The following is a 20,469-nucleotide window of genomic DNA, read 5'->3' on the forward strand; positions in this document are numbered from 1 at the left end:
AGGCAAAACCCACAGCCACTCTGTCTTGTCTGGGTTGAGTTTGAGTTTGTTGACACCCATCCAGGCCCCAACAGCCTCCAGGCACCGGCACATCACTTCCACTGCTTCATTGACTGGACATGGGGTGGAGATGTACAGCTGGGTATCATCGGCGTATTGATGATACCTCACCCCATGCCCTTGGATGATCTCACCCAGCGGTAACAAGATTAAACCAAATTTTGGAGATAAACCAAAATTAATACAGTGATACCTTGTCTTACAAACTTAATTGGTTCCGGGACGAGGTTCTTAAGATGAAAAGTTTGTAAGACGAAACAATGTTTCCCATAGGAAACAAAGGAAAAGCGATTAATGCGTTCAAGCCCAAAATTCACCCCTTTTGACAGCCAAAGCGCCCGTTTTTGCACTGCTGGGATTCCCCTGAGGCTCCCCTCCATGGAAAACCCCACCTCTGGACTTCTGTGTTTTTGCGATGCTGCAGGGGAATCCCAGCAGGGGAATCGCAGCATCGCAAAAACGAGCACTTCGCTGGCAACGGAAGTCTGGAGGTGGGGTTTCCCAGCGAAGGGAGCATCAGTGAAATTGCAGCATCAGAAAAACACTGAAGTCCTCGAAACCCCAACTCCAGACCTCTGTGTTTTTGCGATGCTGCAATTTCACTGAGGCTCCCCTCACTGGGAGCCAGCAAAGCGCTCATTTTTGCGATGCTGGGATTCTCCTGCAGCATCACAAAAACACAGAAGTCCAGAGGTGGGGTTTCCATGGAGGGGAGCCTAAGGGGAATCCCAGCAGTGCAAAAACGGGTGCTTCGCTGGCAATGAAAGTCCAGAGGCAGGGCATCCCAGCGGCGGCGGTCGGTTTATAAGGTGAAAATAGTTTGTAAGAAGAGGCAAAAAAATCTTAAACCCCGGGTTTGTATCTCGAAAAGTTTGTATGACAAGACGTTTGTAAGACGAGGTATCACTGTACTCAGATAAGCAGAGGAACGGGGGGGGGGGGGAGGGATCTTGTGCTGCTAATATTGTCTTGGAAAGAGATATATGAAGTAGTACATGTGTATATTTCCATGTAAAACAAGTTTTATCCATCCTGAAAATCTAGAGCAACTATGGATGTAACAGTGTACTTTTTGTTGTCACAAAAAGCTTCTTTTTGTTCAAATTGGGTAGTGATGGATCCAGTGAAAAGGAAAAACAAACAAACCAGTGTGTGTATAGTTTTTAAAGCTTTGATTTAAAAAGAACATTAGGACACTTAAACATATTAATGATGAAATTGGTAGTAGCACATTTTTAAGCAGCAGGATATTTACCTTAGATTCTTATAGTGTGTTTGTGAGTATGGAGAAGAGATGATTTATACCACTTCCTACCATCTTCAGCACCCACACTACAAAATAAGTTTCTCCAATAACTCTTTGTGGATTTTTTTCCCTTTCTCTCTTTTCCTCAAGAAAAAAAAAATCAAATATTTCACGCAGCATTTCACCAGTTCAGATATCAGTACAATTTTGGTAAGCTTCAAGACCCAGAAGCGTTAGATTTGTATTTGAAAAGGCTAGATGGTTCACAAAACCAATATAGTATTGTCCTGACCCTCCAAGATGATATGTCCCAATTGCTTGAACATGGCATTTCTCTCAGGGCTTTTGACCGCAGCTGAATGCTTGTGAAGAACAGAGGCATCTGTATTTTCCATGAATCCAATTATAATGTTCAACTGAACTTTTCCTCCTTTTTTTGCCAGCATCAACACTTCAAGAGAGGCCTGGGTGTTTAAACTATAAATAGGCATTAACATGAGAAAACAAATTGAGGCTTATATGACCAAAAGCAATTCTATTCTTAAAAATCCAGCAGCATATAGAAAATTAGATCTCCAACAAAGGGTTCCTATTATAAGTGTTTCCTTGTCGTATTATTTTATTTTATTTTATTTTATTTTGTTTGTTTGTTTGTTTGTTTGTTTGTTTATTGGATTTGTATGCCGCCCCTCTCCATAGACTCGGGGCGGCTAACAACAGTAATAAAAACAGCATATAACAATCCAATATTAAAACAGTTTTAAAAACCCTTATTATAAAACCAAGCATAAAATTGTAAAGGCCTAGGGGGAAAGAGTATCTCAGTTCCCCGATGCCTGGCGGCAGAGGTGGGTTTTAAGAAGCTTACGAAAGCCAAGGAGGGTGGGGGCAATTCTAAACTCTGGGGTGAGTTGGTTCCAGAGGGCCGGGGCCGCCACAGAGAAGGCTCTTCCCCTGGGTCCCGCCAAGCGACATTGTTTAGTTGACGGGACCCGGAGAAGACCCGCTCTGTTTATCTGCAAGTGCAGTGACGGCTAATTGGTGGAATGATCAGAAGCAACGCGAGAAAATATTATATTACTGAAAGAGTAGTAGATGCTTAGAACAAACTTCCAGCAGACATGGTTGGTAAATCCACAATAACTGAATTTAAACATGCCTGGGATAAACATCTATCCATCCTAAGATAAAATACAGGAAATAGTATAAGGGCAGTCTAGGTGGACCATGAGTCTTTTTCTGCTGTCAGTCTTCTATGTTTCTATGGCAACCCTTTTTGGCATTGAGTGCCCAAACTGGAACGTGCATGCACATCCTTGCACTGGAGTACCGGAAACTCAAAGACCAGGTGGAGATAGTTGTTAAATATATTACCTGTATTATACGACAAGGATACCATGCATCCTTATCTTTTAAATAAAACATCCACCAAAGTGAGTAGGTAGGTGTGAATTCTCCAGGTCTGGGAAAGAAAGGGGAGGAAGTTCAAAGGATCCTGGCATTCCGGAACAAGAAATTCATGCGGCTCTTAGAAATTGAGACACTGCCCAAATGAATTCACTAACTAACTAACTAACTAATTAATTAATTAATTAATACTAGAATCCACAGTAAATGGGATCTGGATAATACGGTTCAGCTAGGATCCTCTGAAGCTGGGAGAAGTTGGAAGAGAGTATCAGATAAGGCTAGATTGCCTTTTTCAAGGCTAGTACCATCAGAAACTCTTTCAAAGAAGCCATCACCACCCCTTGCATCCAAATCCTTTCATCTTCTTCACAGACTAAATAGTCAAAAAGCTATGAATCCATCTTAGAAGTCACGGCATTGATGCCGCAGGAAATCTTAGCCATTTTTCCAGTTTCCAAATGCTCAGGGAGTACCAGATAATATCAAAAGACATACTCCCAGTTATGACATTATACCATGTTGGCATCTATTTAAAATTTAAGGCAGTAAATGCCCAGCTAGATTCAGCACCTCAGTAAATAATAACATTTTCATCCAAGTTGTAAAGATCCTATCAGAAGCAAGCACCGACACAAGTTTAACTTTCAATGCTGTTTTTGCAGAAGGTCAGAGATACAAAATGTAAAGAAATTGATAAATTGGAAAAAGGAGACTTTTTCAGTTCACAACAAAAATAACACCACTAAGATCATTCCACTGAAAAATTGTGTGTTTTACATTCCAGCAGGATAGAACTGAAACCATGCAAACTTCCACCACGCTGGGCTGCCAAACTTTTTACTGCCACACTGTGGGTGTGGCTTATTTTGTAGGTGTGGCTTGATGGTCATGTGACCAAATAGGAGTGGCTTGCCGGCCATGTGACCAGGTGGGAGTGGCTTGACAATTATGTGGCTGGGAGTGGCCGGAAAGTCATGTGACTGGGTAGGAGTGGCTTACCAACCACGATTAAGATGTTTATGGGTAAAAACATACTATTTAATTATTTCCTATTTTAAAAGTAATTAAGGATCATACTAAGGTACTAGAGAAAGAAGTAGAATAAAAAACCTATTTATTCAATAAAACTTACTAATCCCACTGCGTCCGCCCTCCCCAGGGGCAGCTATTTAAAATACTGACCATTACTGACCACAGTAAACAATAAAATATACACATGTAGGTGAGGTGAGATATAAGGACTGCTTCAAAGTTATCCAATGAGTTGTCAAAGCTGCTATCCTTCACTCACAACTGTGCTTTGATAGACTGCCATGAGTTTTGGGGGAAGGGAGCTGGGGGAACCGAAAGTAAATTTTGTGCTGCCCTGAGACATCCCAAGACTGCAGTCCTGGGATGGAACGTAACATGAATACATCTATCCAACTGCAGCAGGGATAGTTACCAAAACATTTTCTTTGAATGTGACTGGACAATGGGGGATACCAGGAGGGATAGGCCAAAAGAAGGGAAAATTAACTAGGGAATCTTTTACATGCAAACTCTTAGTTCTGCCTTTGCATAACTGTGCTGTCTTGGCTTTTAGTAAAAATAATCTTTTTTGCTACAAATGGAGTTGATTCCCTTTCGTGTAGGGGTGATTCTTTCCTGAAGAACCAAGCTGGGACAGGTCTGACATGAGTTTTAATAGCTAAATATGGGCTTTGAGTGATATATAATTTGTGTTAGACAAATAAATTCACTTTTTTAAAAAAACCACCTGATGCTCTTCTTCCCCCTTAAAGATAAAACAGAGATGGAAACCTGGAAGCCTCCAGATGTTTCACGCAGTCTTCTGTGTCCATGACCAATGATGACAACCAGTGAATATAGTACTGCACTTCAGAAGCAACATCTGAAAGGCTAGACGTGGTCCACATATGTACAGAGGCCTTTCTTACAGCGAGATATTTATAGAACAAACATTTAAATTGTAATTCAAAACCATTTAAAAGGCTTAAAACCACTTTTTAGCTTAAAATAGTTTTAACTGGCAATGCTGGTGAGATTTCCTTCGCAATGGAATCTTGTTAATTCCAACATGATGGGGGGAAGGAAAGTGGTAAGTCTCAGTTATATTTTCCAGTTTCATCATTTCGTCTTCATGAAAGTTCAATCTGGAGAGTCTCCCCGTATTTCTTGATTAACTTGTCGTGGTTGTGATCAACAGACCATTGTGCTGGGAGATGCTCGGGCTGCATAGCATCTAAGAAGTGCTGGCGCCAACGTTTCTCCAGCCCCATGAGAGAATATAAGCCCCCTTGAGCAAAAGACTGGACCACTTTCAAGCCATGTGGCATATAGCTCTCGTTAAAAATCCTGAAAAAAAGATGAACAAAGGTTTTGAGTGTTCCCTTTATTTTTTTTGAGCAGTATATATTATTATGTTTATAAAGAAGTTATTGAATCCAGGTGAATCAGTCATCTGTGTGTGCTTCTGTTTTTGATTTTGCAACAAACTTTAATAATATAGTTATATCACTTCAAAATGGACTTTATAGTCTATAAATAATCTAGAGAATATAATATATAATCTAGAGAACATTAGACACGTCGATCCTATTTACTAAGCGGTGAGGAAGTAGAATGAAAGAGAGAAGCTTCGCTAAGAAAAACACTAAGCATTTTCCAAAGGCCATCATCCTATTAGGAAACCCATGGCAAATCAATCCGATGTTAGATGACAGAATCCTCTAATCTGGAACCTTTCAGATGTCACAGCAACCAGGAATCTTGGAAGTGCAGCATATACATACTTGTCCCAACAGGATCTCCGGGACCGCCTTGTGCCGCACGAATCCCAGCGACCGATTAGGTCCCACAGAGTTGGCCTTCTCCAGGTCCCGTCGACTAAGCAATGTCGTTTGGCGGGTCCCAGGGGAAGAGCCTTCTCTGTGGTGGCCCCGACCCTCTGGAACCAGCTCCCCCCGTAGATTAGAACTGCTCCCACCCTCCTTGCCTTTCGTAAACTCCTTAAAACTCCGTCAGGCATGGGGGAATTGAGACATCTCCCCCAGGCCTATACAATTCATGTATGGCATGTTTGTGTGTATGTCTGCTTTAATAACGGGTTTTTAAAAATGTTTTTAAATTATTAAATTTGTTTTGAATTGTTTTATTGTTGTTGTGAGCCGCCCCGAGTCTATGGAGAGGGGCAGCCTGCAAATCTAATAAATATAAATATAAATATAAATATAAATATAAATATAAATATAAATATAAATATAAATATAAATATAAATATAAATATAAATATAAATATAAATATAAATATAAATATAAATATAAATATAAATATAAATATAAATATAAATATAAATATAAATATAAATATAAATATAAATATAAATATAAATAATATAAATAATATAAATAATATAAATAATATAAATAATATAAATAATATATTCTTTACATAGCTAAATAGCAGGATTCCCACATGAAAGGGAATTGGTCAAGAAGATGGAAACCCAAATATTTACAGAAGTACAATAAATAAACCAAAAAAAATCTAAGAAAGGATTTCCTCAAAGGGAAATCCCTCCAAACAGCTCAATGAGAACCAAGTGAGCTGCAGCTGGATGGAACCAAATGCCTTCAGAAAGGGATTTAGCCACCTGGCTCACTGGCTGGAGCCAGCTATGCTGCAACTGTTCTTGGCATATTAAAATGAAAGGATAGGGAGGTGTTACTTTACTGTTTAAAGATCTAAGAGAGAAAAAGTCAAGTCCATATTTGATGCCATTTATGGAAAGCATGATGACTTTTAAATCTTCTTCATGGTCTGGACCTATTAGAAACATAGAAACATAGAAGACTGACGGCAGAAAAAGACCTCATGGTCCATCTAGTCTGCCCTTATACTATTTCCTGTATTTTATCTTACAATGGATCTATGTTTATCCCAGGCATGTTTAAATTCAGTTACTGTGGATTTACCAATCATGTCTGCTGGAAGTTTGTTCCAAGGATCTACTACTCTTTCAGTAAAATAATATTTCCTCATGTTGCTTTTGATCTTTCCCCCAACTAACTTCAGATTGTGTCCCCTTGTTCTTGTGTTCACTTTCCTATTAAAAACACTTCCCTCCTGAACCTTATTTAACCCTTTAACATATTTAAATGTTTTGATCATGTCCCCCCTTTTCCTTCTGTCCTCCAGACTATACAGATTGAGTTCATTAAGTCTTTCCTGATACGTTTTATGCTCAAGACCTTCCACCATTCTTGTAGCCCGTCTTTGGACCCGTTCAATTTTGTCAATATCTTTTTGTAGGTGAGGTCTCCAGAACTGAACACAGTATTCCAATTGTGGGATCACAATCTCCCTCTTCCTGCTTGTTATACCTCTAGCTATGCAGCCAAGCATCCTACTTGCTTTTCCTACCGCCCGACCACACTGCTCACCCATTTTGAGACTGTCTGAAATCACTACCCCTAAATCCTTTTCTTCTGAAGTTTTTGCTAACACATTTGGAAACATTAAACTGCAGTTTCCATTGCTTTGACCACTACTTCAGATTATTCATTACTTCAGATTAAGTTTCTTACTTTTCTTACTTTTTCTTACTTTTCCCTGGGAATTCCACTCATTACTACAGGTCAAACCCTAGAACAAATTTCCCCAAGCACTAGCCCTCTCCAAAGTTGGATAATTGGGCCCAGTAAGCAGAAACCTGGAAAACACTGCGAACAAGCAAGCAATAATCATGTATCTTAATCTAAATCTTAATCTAATCAACCCTTAATCTAAAGCACTGTACCTGGTTTCCAGTCCAGCTGCTTCCTGGATCATCTCTGGGGAAACCGTGTCCGATGCAAAGTAATCCCTGACCAGCTGCAACAGCTCTTCCTTCCTGGTAGCAGGCAGGCTGTCTGCGTTCACAAGCGCTCTAGCTGCCGAACGGACTAATCTGCGGTTGGAATCTTCAAACAAGCGGACGCCCTCCTCGCAACCAATAGGGGCACCAAATTCTTCAGCCAGTTGCTGCTTGAGATGATTATCATAGTAATTAGAGAGCGCATGGCACGCCGTGCAGAGCAGGAGGACATCGTGGGAATTGTGGTCCTTCATCTGGAGGGGAAAGTGTTTCCGATACTCGTGAGGCACAATGTTCTTTCTGTTGAGGAAACAGCAGCGGTTGAAAGCGGATCACCAATAGCGCCAGTGAGCCTGTAGCTGGCTCTTCTACCATGACATTAATCAGGTTTTCTCTTCTGAAGAAGCTGCCTGAAGGCAAACAGCCCTTCCCAGTGGGCCGACCTCTAGGAAGGCACAGAACATCACCCTTCAGCAATATTCTATCCCAATGTTCAGTGCCTTAAGAACCTATGATTACAACAGCCGCCACTGAATTCAATAGGACTCACTTGACAGTTCTCAAGACTCTTTTAATGTTTTATTTTTGTTTTTATTACATATAGAAATACATCTATTTACAGATCATTGCCCATTTTTGGTATACAGTGTTCCCTCGATTGTCGCGGGGGATGTGTTCCGAGACCGCCCGCGAAAGTCAAATTTCCGCGAAGTAGAGATGCGGAAATAAATACACCATTTTTATCTATGGACAGTATCACAAGCCATCCCGTAACACTTTAAACCCCTAAATTACCATTTCCCATTCTCTTAACAACCATTTACTCAACATTATTACTGGTACTCACCACTGAATAAGACACTTAGTGATCCTGATATTTATAAACATAATTATTTATTAACAATAATTATTTTTTTTGCGATAACAACACTGATGAAAGTTTGGCACATGAAAGTTTGGTGATGACGTATGACGTCATTGGGCAGGAAAAACCATGGTATAGAAAAAAAACCTGCGAAGTATTTTTAATTAATATATTTTTTAAAAAACGTGGTATAGGCTATTCGCGAAGTTCCCGCGAAAATCGAGGGAACACTGTACATTCTTAATAGTTTTTAGCTTTATAGCACATAGCTAGAAAAAATAATGGGAAAGCAAGGAGCTTACATCAATCTCAGTTAATATGTGTTAGTGATAAAAAGAAAGCGGAGAAGAGAAAAGAGATTTTTAACATATACCCATCTTGCATGATTAACCATATGGTGAGATAGTCAATTAATTCGATACAAATGTAATCTGAGGCTTACAGTTCTTCTGTCAAATATCTTTTTTGAATCCTTGTATGCCAATTCTCCCATATTTTAGTTGATTCATTTTCCTTTGTTCCTTTAATATCTCAAGTTCTCAAGACTCTTAAGACTTCTTCTCCAGTGTTTCTCAACCTTCTCCATTTGACCCATGCATCATAAAATGACCAAGTTTGAGAAACACTGCTCTACTCTTCTTCCTGTGTTTGGTCACCATGCATATTTTATTGTCAGCTTTTAGTGTTTCTAGCTCCCTTAGTTACCATATTTTGGAGTATAAGATGCACCTTTCCCCCTTAAAAGAGGATGGAAATTTGGGTGCGTCTTATACTACAAATGTAGTGCGCTCTCTCGCTCTCCCTCCCTCTCTCTCCCTCCCTCTCTCTCCCTCCCTCTCTCTCCCTCCCTCTCTCTCTCTCCCTCCCTCTCTCTCTCTCCCTCCCTCCGTCCCTCCCTCTCTCTCTCTCCCTCCCTCTCTCTCTCTCTCCCTCCCTCCCTCCCTCCCTCCCTCTCTCTCCCTCCCTCTCTCCCTCCCTCTCTCTCTCTCCCTCCCTCCCTCTCTCTCTCTCTTTGAAGCTTTTTTCACAGCTCTAACAAGATGCTAACAATCTTGCCGGCTTGTAGGATTTTTTTTCATTGCTACTCCAAAGAAGTTTTTTCCAGCCCTAAGTCTTTGCAGGCTTGTCTTCATTTTGTTTGTTTGTTTGTTTGTTTGTTTGTTTGTTTACTTACTTACTTACTTGATTGATTGATTGATTGATTGATTGATTGATTGATTGATTTGTATGCTGCCCTTCTCTGCAGACTTGGGGCGGCTCACAGCAAAAGTAAAAAAACAATGTAAAATACAAATCTAATATTTAAAATATAAAAACCCTTAATTTAAAAAACATACGCACAACATACCATACATAAATTATATAGGCTTGGGGAAGATTTCTCAATTCCCCCATGCCTGACGGCAGAGGTGGGTCTTAAGGAGTTTAAGAAAGGCAAGGATGGTGGGGACAATCCTAATCTCGGGGGGGAGCTGGTTCCTGAGGGTCCGGGCCGCCACAGAGATGGCCCTTCCCCTGGGTCCCGCCAGATGACATTGTCTAGTTGACAGGACCCGTTGACAGGACCCGGAGAACCTAACTGGTCACTGGGATTCGTGCGGCAGAAGCCGGTCCCGGAGATATTCATTGCTACTCCCTCTGAAGATTTTTTCCAGCCCTAATCAGAGGATAAAATAATGTGCTGAAGCTGATCAGACTAAGGATGCTAGCCAGATGAATACCTGATAGGTAATTTCCCCCCTTATTTACATGTTACACTCCAGTGCATCTTATATCCCGAAAAATACAGTATTTTAGCTAGAACATGATGGGAGATACATTGCTTTTCTTGTAGCGTGATGGCAGAAGCATGTTATTGTGGTGTTGCCAAATGACCTTACAATGGTCTGTTTTGTCTCTGTGTTTCTTGTCAGCAAAGTGATTTGCATTAATTGTTAAATAAAGCTTTGGAGGGCCCAGATGTAAACATGATTACTTGTGAGCTATTACAAAGCAAATCATGGTTTTAAAAAAAACGGGTTAAACTAGCAAACTTCCTTGATAGATTCTTTCACTTCCTATTTAAATTTTGATAATCCCCTTTTGCTCTTTTACAGAAACAAATTGTCATTCCTGTTTTGTGCTAAAGACTCCCACAAATGTATGAATTGACACAAAAGGAAGTTACCCTTATCCCCAGCTCAGCTTCATAATTACAATCTAGACCAGTGTTTCCCAACCTTGGCAACTTGAAGATATTTGGACAAATGCTGGCTGGGGAATTCTGGGAGTTGAAGTCCAAATATCTTCAGGTTGCCAAGGTTGGGAAACACTGATCTAGACTGATGTAGCTAAGATAGGAGGTGAGAGGTCCAGATCATAGTAAATGTTTTGGGGTTATGTGAAGCAGTATAGGGTGCCGTGCAAAACCTACAGCAAACAAATAATCTATTGTAACCTAGAGGGTGCAATTTTGGTGCAGGGAAGAATATATTTAAAAAGACCGTTGAACTTACCTGAACGGTCTTCTCGATGCACTGCAAGGAGAGTCCAAGATGGGTTATACTTCAGTCTGATTGGTAGGGACTGAGTTTTAATTTAAATAATTATTAGGCAGGCACCGCCTCCCCCCCTTAGCCCTCCAGTCTAAAGTAAGGCGAAGGAGCAGTAAAGCAAAACCATTTATTAAACCATAAAACTTCTAACCACAACAGTAACTAAATAGCACACACCCCCACAGAAACCCTGGTTCCAGAGTCGGGAGGGTTTGGACTCTCCTTGCAGTGCATCGAGAAGACCGTTCAGGTAAGTTCAACGGTCTTTCTCCAATGCACTTGCAAGGAGAGTCCAAGATGGGATATACCCAAGTTGCAATCACAGGGAGGGACAAGACTGGACCAGGGGTTCCACATAAGAACAAACCCCTTGTAGCACCCTCCTCCCAAACGCTGCTTCCTCCGAAGCAAAGGAGTCGATCCTATAATGTTTGATAAAAGTTGATGGAGCTGCCCACGTGGCTGCTCTACATATGTCCTCCAACGAGGCCTGGGTCCTCCAGGCCGATGAAGCTGCCGCACTTCGAGTGGAATGTCCCGTTATCCCCGAAGGAATTGGGGATCCCTTAGTCCTGTATGCCTCTGCAATACACTCCCTCAACCATCGACTGATAGTTTGAGAAGACACCTTAGTGCCCATAGTTCTGGTGGCAAAGGACACGAACAGGGCTTCTGACGTTCTAACATCCTTAGTCCTCCGAACGTAAATCTTTAAGGCTCGTCTTACGTCCAGCTTATGCCATCGTAATACAGACGGATGAGTCCCACGAGCACAGAAGTCCGGAAGGATGATATCCTGAGTCCTGTGAAAAGACGTGTTTATCTTGGGTATAAATGCCGGATCTAATCTAAGGACTACCCTGTTGGGGTCAAAGCGACAAAGGTCTGGTCTTGTTGACAAGGCGGCAATCTCCGAAACCCTCCTGGCTGAAGTGATTGCAACCAGGAACGCGGTCTTTAGGGTTAACAACCTTAACGAGATCTGACGGATAGGTTCAAAGGGGGGACCTGTCAGGGCGTGCAACACCAAGGGGAGGTCCCAGGAAGGGAAACGATGAACCACTGGTGGTTTGAGATTGGTCGCTCCCTTCAGAAAATCCCTGATCCATGGATGTCTGGTAAGGGAACGGTAACTGTCTGTCGAAAGGATGGTGGCCAGAGCGGCAACATGGCGGCGTAAGGTGTTAGGGGCAAGGCCCTTTTCCAGTCCAGCTTGCAGGAATGATAAGATTACCTGCGGCGACGCCGTTTGAGGATCTACCTCCCTTTGCTCACAGAACTTATGGAAGGTAGCCCAAGTTGCCTGGTAGATTCTGCTTGTAGATGGTCTACGGGCGGCTTGTATGGTGTCAATGACTGTGTCCGGTAGGGCCTGGCGTTTTAGATATTCCCGCTCAAGCGCCACACGGTTAGATGCCACCACTGTGGTTCCGGATGAGAGAAGGACCCCTGTGTCAGAGAGATCCGTTGGTCCGGTATCCTCCAATTGGGTGACCTCGACAGTTGCACTAGGTCTGCGAACCAGATGCGCCGGGGCCAAAACGGGGCTATCAGTATCACTTCTGCTCTCTCCTCCAGAATTTTCCGAATCACCCTGGGAAGGATGGACAGAGGAGGGAATGCATAAAGAAGACCCTGAGGCCATGGAAGTGTCAGGGCATCCACCCCTTCCGCGCCCGGGTTGGGAAATCGAGCGAAGAAGCGAGGAAGCTGGGTGTTTAGGTTGGTTGCAAACAAGTCTATCACCGGTTCCCCAAATCTCCTTACCACCTCCTGAAAAATCCTGGGGTCCAGTCGCCATTCGCCCGGGTCGAGCGTCTGGCGGCTGAGCCAGTCCGCCCACACATTCTCTACTCCGGAAATGTGTTCCGCTGAAAGCGAGGCTAGATTCTCTTCTGCCCATCTGAGGAGTGATGTTGATTCCTTCATTAATCTCCGTGACCGTGTTCCCCCTTGTCGGTTGATGTGAGACCGTGTGGAAACGTTGTCGGTCAGGATGCGTACATGTTGACCCCGTACTAGATGGGCAAGGCTGTGGAGGGCCAATGAAACAGCCTTCAACTCTAGGAAATTTATATTGACCTCTTGTAGGTCTTGAGGTTCCCAGAGTCCCTGAACCATGTGTGAAGAGAGATGTGCTCCCCACCCTGTCAAACTGGCATCGGTTGTTATTGTAATAAGCTCCTTGTCCAGAAATAAGGATCCCTTGGTCAGGGAGGGGGACCTCCACCATTGCAGGGAGGTGCGTACTCTGGTACTGAGGGGGACTCTCCTGAGAGAGTGACTGGTCTTTTGTCTCTGATAGGGGAGCAGGAACCATTGGAGTGGGTGTAAATGGTGTCTCACCCATGGTACTATATCTATGCAGGAAACTAAGGTTCCTAGGATCTTCGATAAAAGGGCAAGAGTGGGATATTGCTGAGGTCCCAGCTCTCTTATCAGAGTCCTGATTGTCCTTTGTCTTTCTTGGGACAGAAAAACCGCACCCAGGTTGGAGTCTATAGTGGTGCTCAGGTGGGCAAGACGATGTGTGGGTGTTAGTTGACTCTTTGACCAGTTGACTGTAAAGCCATGGTCTTGTAGTGTCTGTATTGTCAGTTGAGCGTCTCTGCATGCCTGTTCTCTGGTTCTCGACAGAATGACAATATCGTCTAGATACGCCATCACGCGTACCGACTGTCGTCTGAGACTGGCCGTGAGGACGTCCAGTAATTTCGTAAATGTCCTGGGGGCGGAGGATAGTCCAAAAGGCATTGCCCTGTATTGGAAGTGTCTGCCGTCTAGGTAAAATCGCAGGAATTGCCTGTGATGTGGGAAGATGGGAACGTGCAGGTAGGCTTCTTTCAAGTCTATTGACGTCATAAAGTCCTTGTGTCTTATGGAGGCCAGAATAGTTTTTAGTGAGTGCATTCTGAATCTCCGGTATTTCACGTAGAGGTTCAACTGTCGGAGATTGAGGATCATTCGCACTCCTCCTGAGGATTTTGGTACGAGAAATATTGCCGAGTAGAATCCCCTGCCTTGATGAGCCAAGGGTACCTCCTCTATGGCCCCTATCTCTAGGAGGTGAGATACCTCTTGGCATAGGAGTTTTCTCTTCTGGAAGTCTGACGGGGTACGGCAAGGTAGGAAGCGATGGGGGGGAGGCCGGATGAATTCGATCCTCAGGCCTTGGGAAACCGTGGATACCGCCCATGCGTCTGCGGCTGTGGTTTTCCAGATGTCGGGGAAGAACCGCAGTCTGCCGCCTAGTGGGGTGTCTCTCTGAGAGTCACTTGTTCTTCCTAAAGCCCCTGTTACCTCCTCTGAAGGGGCGGCGACCTTGGTACGATCTGCCTCGGTCCGTCTGGTAGGACCTGTCCGACCTAAAGGCTCCCTGGTTGAAGGAGCCCTGGAAGTACGGCCTCGTTGTCTGGGAGTTGGACGAGGAGGGCTCTGCTCGAAAGGGCTGACGTCGTTGATAGGGGGTGGACCGCCTATCCTGCCGTCTGTTAGCCCTGGGCATCACCTTCTTCTTATCCTTGTCCTCGATCAGGACATCGTCAAGGACCTCCCCGAACAGCTTCTTCCCCTTGAACGAGGCGGAGGCAAGACTCTACTTGGACTTGACATCCGCCTGCCAGTTGCGGAGCCAAATGAGTCTGCGCGAGGCCACAGAAGAGGCCATTGCTCGTGAAGCGAACTTGGCGGCGTTGACAGTGGCATCCGCCGAAAATTCTGTGGCTGCCAGCAGTTTGTTGAGGTCCTGACGGAGTCTTCCGTCCTCTGGGTCGGCCCTAGCCTGGATCTCCTTAATCCAGAGGAGCATGGCCCTATTAAAAAACGAGGCTGCGGAGGCGGCTCGTACGGCCCAGGCTGCCATCTGGTGGGTTCTGCGAGCCACGTTCTCTGCCCGCTTGTCCTCCGCCTTCAGGCCTTCCTGTGACTCAGAAGGTACTAGGGCGTTGGACACAAGGCTCGTTACGGGCTTGTCCACGGTTGGGAATTCCAACAGTTCCTCCATCTGTTGGTCAAAGGTGTAGAATTTACGGTCAAGGTTGGAGGGACCCTGGGCCGCTGCTGGATTTTCCCACGGGCGCTGAATGGTCTCCAGGAACAGGTGGGAAGACGGGATGTTTACGGTCTCCTGTTTAGGGAAGACAAACAGGCCTCCTGTTGGCTGGGATGCCTCCGGAGGCACCGCTTGGCCGCTCTCACCAGCCTGATCGATAGTCAGCTTTGCCTTATTCAGGAGCACCTTGAAGAGGGAGGACTTGAACAGGCCCGTGTAGGTAGGTTGTTCCGGCGGCTGGTCATCCCCTGACAGGTCATCCTCAGCTGCGCTGAAGTCATCACGGTAGGCCTCCTCCTCCTCCATGGATTCCATTAAGGATTGCGTGGCAGGGGCCGTCCAGGGGTCTCTAGACCTCATTGGAGGGAGTCCCACTGGGGCCTGCTGGTGTTGCTGTGCCCCGGTGACAAGACCCTGGTTATACGTGGTAGCGATCATCTCCTGCAGGGCCTGGGGCATGCTCTGCCAGGCATCATGGGTATTGCGAAGGCCTGCCGCCGTAGGGGTAAAGGTGGCTGTCTGAGCATATTGCGAGGTCTGAGAGGGGGGGTAATTAGAAGGCCACCCCGCAGCTTGTCTCCCCAGGCCAAATGGCTCGGGCCTGGGTGGCATCCAGGCCTGGCTCCCTCTTTCTGGGGACCAATCCCCCTCTGAGACTGAGGTTGCTGCCCCTTGGTGAAACATAGGGGGTGAAATAGAGGGATTGGCAGGTGCCTGCTGAATTGTAGGTGCAGTCGGCCCTGCTGCTCTCTGTGAGGCCTCTAGTTGTTTTTCAAGAGCTCTGATGCGCTTCTCTGCATCCCTTAGTGAAGAGCTCTGTGCAGATTTGGATTTGGATTTTGAGGCTTTCTCCTTGGGGGTACTGGGCCTAGTAGGGGTGGTCTCCTCCCCAACCTGTGCTGTTTGGTCAGCCATGCCCCAAGGTAACACTCACGATTTTATTGAAACTCTTGCGTTGTCCACGGGGCCCCGTATAAGCAAGGATAGTTTCTCAGAAATGAAAGCGAAAGGCCAGGAGTGCTCCTCTCTGCGCCTGCGTGCTCTCCTTGCCAGCCTCGGTAAGGGGTGTGGCTGAGTTCAGTTCCGAGCCGGCGACCTCATCAACATGGCCGCCGGCCGGTTTCCATGGCAACGCGGGCAGCCTGTGGGCGGGAAACTGCAGCCGGGAGGTTTCAGACCTTCCCAAGATGGCTGCCGCCCTTTGCTGCGTCAGTGCAGCCAAGATGGTCGCGGGCCGTTGCCCTGGCGACTGATCGCAGCCTCACCGGCGGGCGGGAAGCCGGCCCCTCCCGCCTCTTGCGATCACCTTGCAATCCTCCTTTCGAGCCGATCCGCCGCTTCTCTGGGGGAATAGATGGCTGGATCGGCTCTCGCCTGCCTTTGTCGGGGGAGGGGGGGTAGCTTCCTCCCCCCCTGCGGCCGCTGGAGAGAAGCGCCAGCGCTCGGCCGGTGGCTTATTCGCCAGGGGGGGGGGGACCCCCCGAGGCGTCAGCCACTTCCTCGTCCTCCGGGTGCCACCTCGGAGGTAGGTCCCCCGGGCGCTCACTCCCGCACCCACAAAGGCAGCTTGCTGGAATCTCTCTGTGCGGAGTGGGTTTGGGTAGGGAGGAGCTGCAGGCAACTGGGTTAAACCCACGGGAAGTTTGGAACCCAGGCCCGCCCGAGGCAATAATTCCCCGTCTGCACCTAAAGGAAAAGGAAATAAAATGAAAAGGTTAGTGCAATACAAAATAAACAGCAATAATACAATAATTTTACTCGAGAGGTAACTCAGGCGTCCCTTTACTGCGACTGAGTTTTTTAGACTGGAGGGCTAAGGGGGGGAGGCGGTGCCTGCCTAATAATTATTTAAATTAAAACTCAGTCCCTACCAATCAGACTGAAGTATAACCCATCTTGGACTCTCCTTGCAAGTGCATTGGAGAAGATTAAATTGAGTCAGGAGAATCTTAATGTCTACACTATAGCTTGTTTGGAGAATACCGTTATCATCTTGGATTTTAATATCACATTTCCCTGGAAAATAAGCCCTACCCAGAAAATAAGCCCTACTTAAGAGCTTGGGCAGCCACTCGCCTATTCTATCTGGTTGCTCGCAGTGACGCAGCCACGAGGCGTGGCAGTGGCGTGGAGCTGCCCCACCAGTTTACCTCAGGGCCCCCGCAGCCAGGCCATCCACACCCAGACACTTGCCTCATGGCAACAGCAGCCACAGACATGTGCAGCAGGAGCCCACATGGCCGGCAACTCACTTCTGCTTGCTTGCAGCTGTAATGGTGTAGTGGTGTGGTAGTGCCGCGGCCACAAAGTGAGGGTGTCGGGCCGTGGATGGTCTGGCTGAGGCGGCCCTTTGATAAGTCGGTGCAGGGTGCATGGGGCAGTTCTATCCCCCCCGCCTCGCCTCATGGCTGCGGCCAATGTTCCCTCTAAGGCGTGCGGCCAAAAACTCCCCCCGCACACCCTTTTCCAAGGCCGCACAACGGAGCCAGGCGTTGGAGTTGGGGGCGGGGAGTGACAAAGGTTTTTTCTTATTTTGAACGTCAGGCACACGTCCCCATCCTGGCCTCCCAGCCAGCCCGCCAGGGGGACAGCAGTGAGGCCACAACTGAGAGGCTTGGCACTGGCCCATCCATGGCAGGCGGTGGCGGCTGCAGCTCCCTTTCCTTTCCTTCTCCCACTGCCTATGTTTACCGCCAGTGGCCGGCAGCAGGCGGTGGGAGAAGGAAAGGGAGCTGTGGCCCCCCTCGGTGCCTCCGGCCCCCTCGCGCCCCTGGCCTCTCACCGCTGTCCCCCCACCTGCCCAATCTGCCCCTCTCTCCGGCTTTCTCCTCCTCCGCCTCCCACCTTGGGGTGCGACTCCTCCAACAGTGGTGGCTGCAGCGGCAGTAGCAGCTGCAGCTTCTTCTCCTCCTCATCCCCACTCCCAGAGAGGGGGATGCAAGAGTGCTTTCTCCGAGCGCTTCGGGAACGCCGCCCCCACAGCCCCTTCACTGGGAGCGCTTTCATCCCGGGCTGTCAGCGAAGGGGCTGCAGGAGAGGCAGGGCAGGCCTCCCCCTCCATTGCAGCTGTGAGCAAGTAGAAATGAGTCAAAAGCCACACAAGGTTCTGATGGACAGGGCTGCCAGAGCCACTGCCGCAAGGCAAGGATTGAGGCATGGGTGGCCTGGCTGCGGGGCCCTGAAGTAATCAGGTGTGGGGCACATGGGCAGCTCCATCCATGCCTTGTGTCAGTGGCACTGGTGTACCACATGGCTCTCTGCTTCACCATGAGCAAGTAGAAGAAGTGGGCTTCACATATATGGAAAAATAATAATAAGACCTCCCCCACAAAAAAAAATTAAGCCATAGTGCAGTCACAATTCAAAGTGTTGGTAATAACCTATAAAGCCTTACATGGCATCAGACCAGAATACCTTCGGGACTGTCTTCTGCCGCACAAATCCCAGCAGCCAATTAGGTCCCACAGAATCAGTCTTCTCCGGGTCCTGTCGACTAAACGATGCTGTCTGGCGGGACCCAGGGGAAGAGCCTTCTCTGTGGCGGCCCAAGCCCTCTGGAATCAACTCCCCCTGGAGATTAGAACGCCCCCCCCTTGCCTTTCACAAGTTTTTGAAAACCCACCTATGTCGCCAGGCATGGGGATGATTGATATACCCCCTAGCTATCAAGTTTCAAGTTTCAAGTTTTATTGGATTTATAAGGGTTTATGTATGGTTTGATTGGGTTGTGTGACTATTTTAATGATAAGGGTTTTAAATTGTTTTTTAAGTATTCAATTTGTACACTGTTTATTATTGTTGTGAGCAGCTCCAAGTCTCCAGAGAGGGGCAGCATACAAATCTAATAAATTATTATTAAATTATTATTATTATAATGGAGCTGAAAAGAAATTTTTTAGGGAAACACAGGTAAAAGCCATTAAACAAATTGTCTCGCAGTGTTCATTATCTCCATGTATTCTTTTCTAGTTTCCATTATTCGTAGACCAAGCCAAATCCCCAAACGCTATGGAATTTCTGTAAACTTGGAATTCATTCAATCTGCCAGCCAATAAACACATACTAGCCATACTTATAAATTAATAACCCACATTTACACACCATTTGAAAGAAACAAAACTCCTAGGAAGGAAGCCAAAAGACTACAACACATCCCCTCCAGCAGTCCATATTAAGATTAGCATCAGATTAAATAATTAGGCAGAAAACAATACTCCGATCAAGAAACCATCAAAGAGAAAATTAGACATCCCTCCCACCAAAACTAGCAAGTAAATTGTATATAAATAGGCCGTAAAACCCTATTCATTTAGACTGATGATGTTACTTAGTTGGTTAACAAAATTTCTGCAAGTAAACAACAAAGCTTAGCGTGCACCAAGAACTCCATTGTTCATCTATCAGTTTAATTTATATTTATTTCCACTAAAAAAGCAAGTGTTCCAGATAGATAATGATAAAAGTAACCGCAAATAATTATGCCACTACATGCATCCCAAAATGCATGAAGAGAGCAAAGCAGTTTATAAACATGAGTGGGATTGTAAACATTGTTGATGTGTATCATCCTATGACATTTTAATACTTATGAAGTTCAGATGTATGAAAGTTGATATTGTCTTATCTTGGTTATTTATGGCACATTAAAAATTAATTGATACTGCAGCCACTGAAATACTCAGAGCTTTATCTCTATAGGCTTACAAAGACATCCCTGACATGTCCATTGGATTTAATGCTATTCTTATTTCTTAAACACAACCTAAAGCTTAAAATCTTTCAGTACTTTGATCAGCCAGCCAGACAGTTGCCTTTTGAATAACTCACCGAATATAAGATTCTTTTTTGCCACACACAACACACAGGTTTTCTTTGATTATCAAGTAATAATCCACAGTTGATTCAGGGCGTCCAGAGGGCTCAAACTTTAATCTCACAGTAAATGGCTCCATGTTTACTAATTCTGAAACAACAACAAAGACAAAAAAACAAAAAACCACCAGAGAATATTAATGCCAGCTCTCTGATGCTCTCAAGTATTGTGACCCTCCAGATGTCACTGATCTGCATATCAAAGTCCCTCCCCGTTAGCCTGCAGGCTAGTGCAGTGTTTGGTCAGGTGTGCCACGAAGCTCAGAGAGAAAGAAAGCAAGAGAGAGAGAAAGAAAGAGAGAAAGAAAGCAAGAGAGAGAGAGAGAAAGAGCGCGAGAGAGAGAAAGAGCGCGAGAGAGAAAGAGCGCGAGAGAGAAAGAGCGCGAGAGAGAGAAAGAGAACAAGAGAAAGAGAGAGCAAGAGAGAGAGAAAGAGAAAGAGCGCGCGAGAGAGAAAGAGAACAAGAGAAAGAGAGAGCAAGAGAGAGAGCAAGAGAGAGAAAGAGCGCGCGAGAGAGAAAGAGAACAAGAGAGAGAGAAAGAGAACAAGAGAGAGAGAAAGAGAACAAGAGA

General features: G+C 45.6%; 1 protein-coding gene across 1 annotated transcript in view; it reads right to left on the reverse strand.

The window, feature by feature from the left end:
- Positions 1-3,352: 3,352 nt before the first annotated feature.
- EXD2 (exonuclease 3'-5' domain containing 2) overlaps positions 3,353-20,469 on the reverse strand; it is a 41,454-nt gene continuing 24,337 nt past the window's right edge. Inside the window, exons 7-9 of the mRNA XM_070758757.1 lie at positions 19,853-19,988; positions 7,519-7,875; positions 3,353-5,074 (exon numbers count right to left, since the gene is read on the reverse strand). Of these exons, the coding sequence (XP_070614858.1) occupies positions 4,858-5,074; positions 7,519-7,875; positions 19,853-19,988 (710 nt within the window). The 3' untranslated portion in view covers positions 3,353-4,857. The remainder of the gene's footprint in view (positions 5,075-7,518; positions 7,876-19,852; positions 19,989-20,469) is intronic.

This window comes from Erythrolamprus reginae, chromosome 1 (assembly GCF_031021105.1).
Source record: "Erythrolamprus reginae isolate rEryReg1 chromosome 1, rEryReg1.hap1, whole genome shotgun sequence".
NCBI lineage: Eukaryota > Metazoa > Chordata > Lepidosauria > Squamata > Dipsadidae > Erythrolamprus > Erythrolamprus reginae.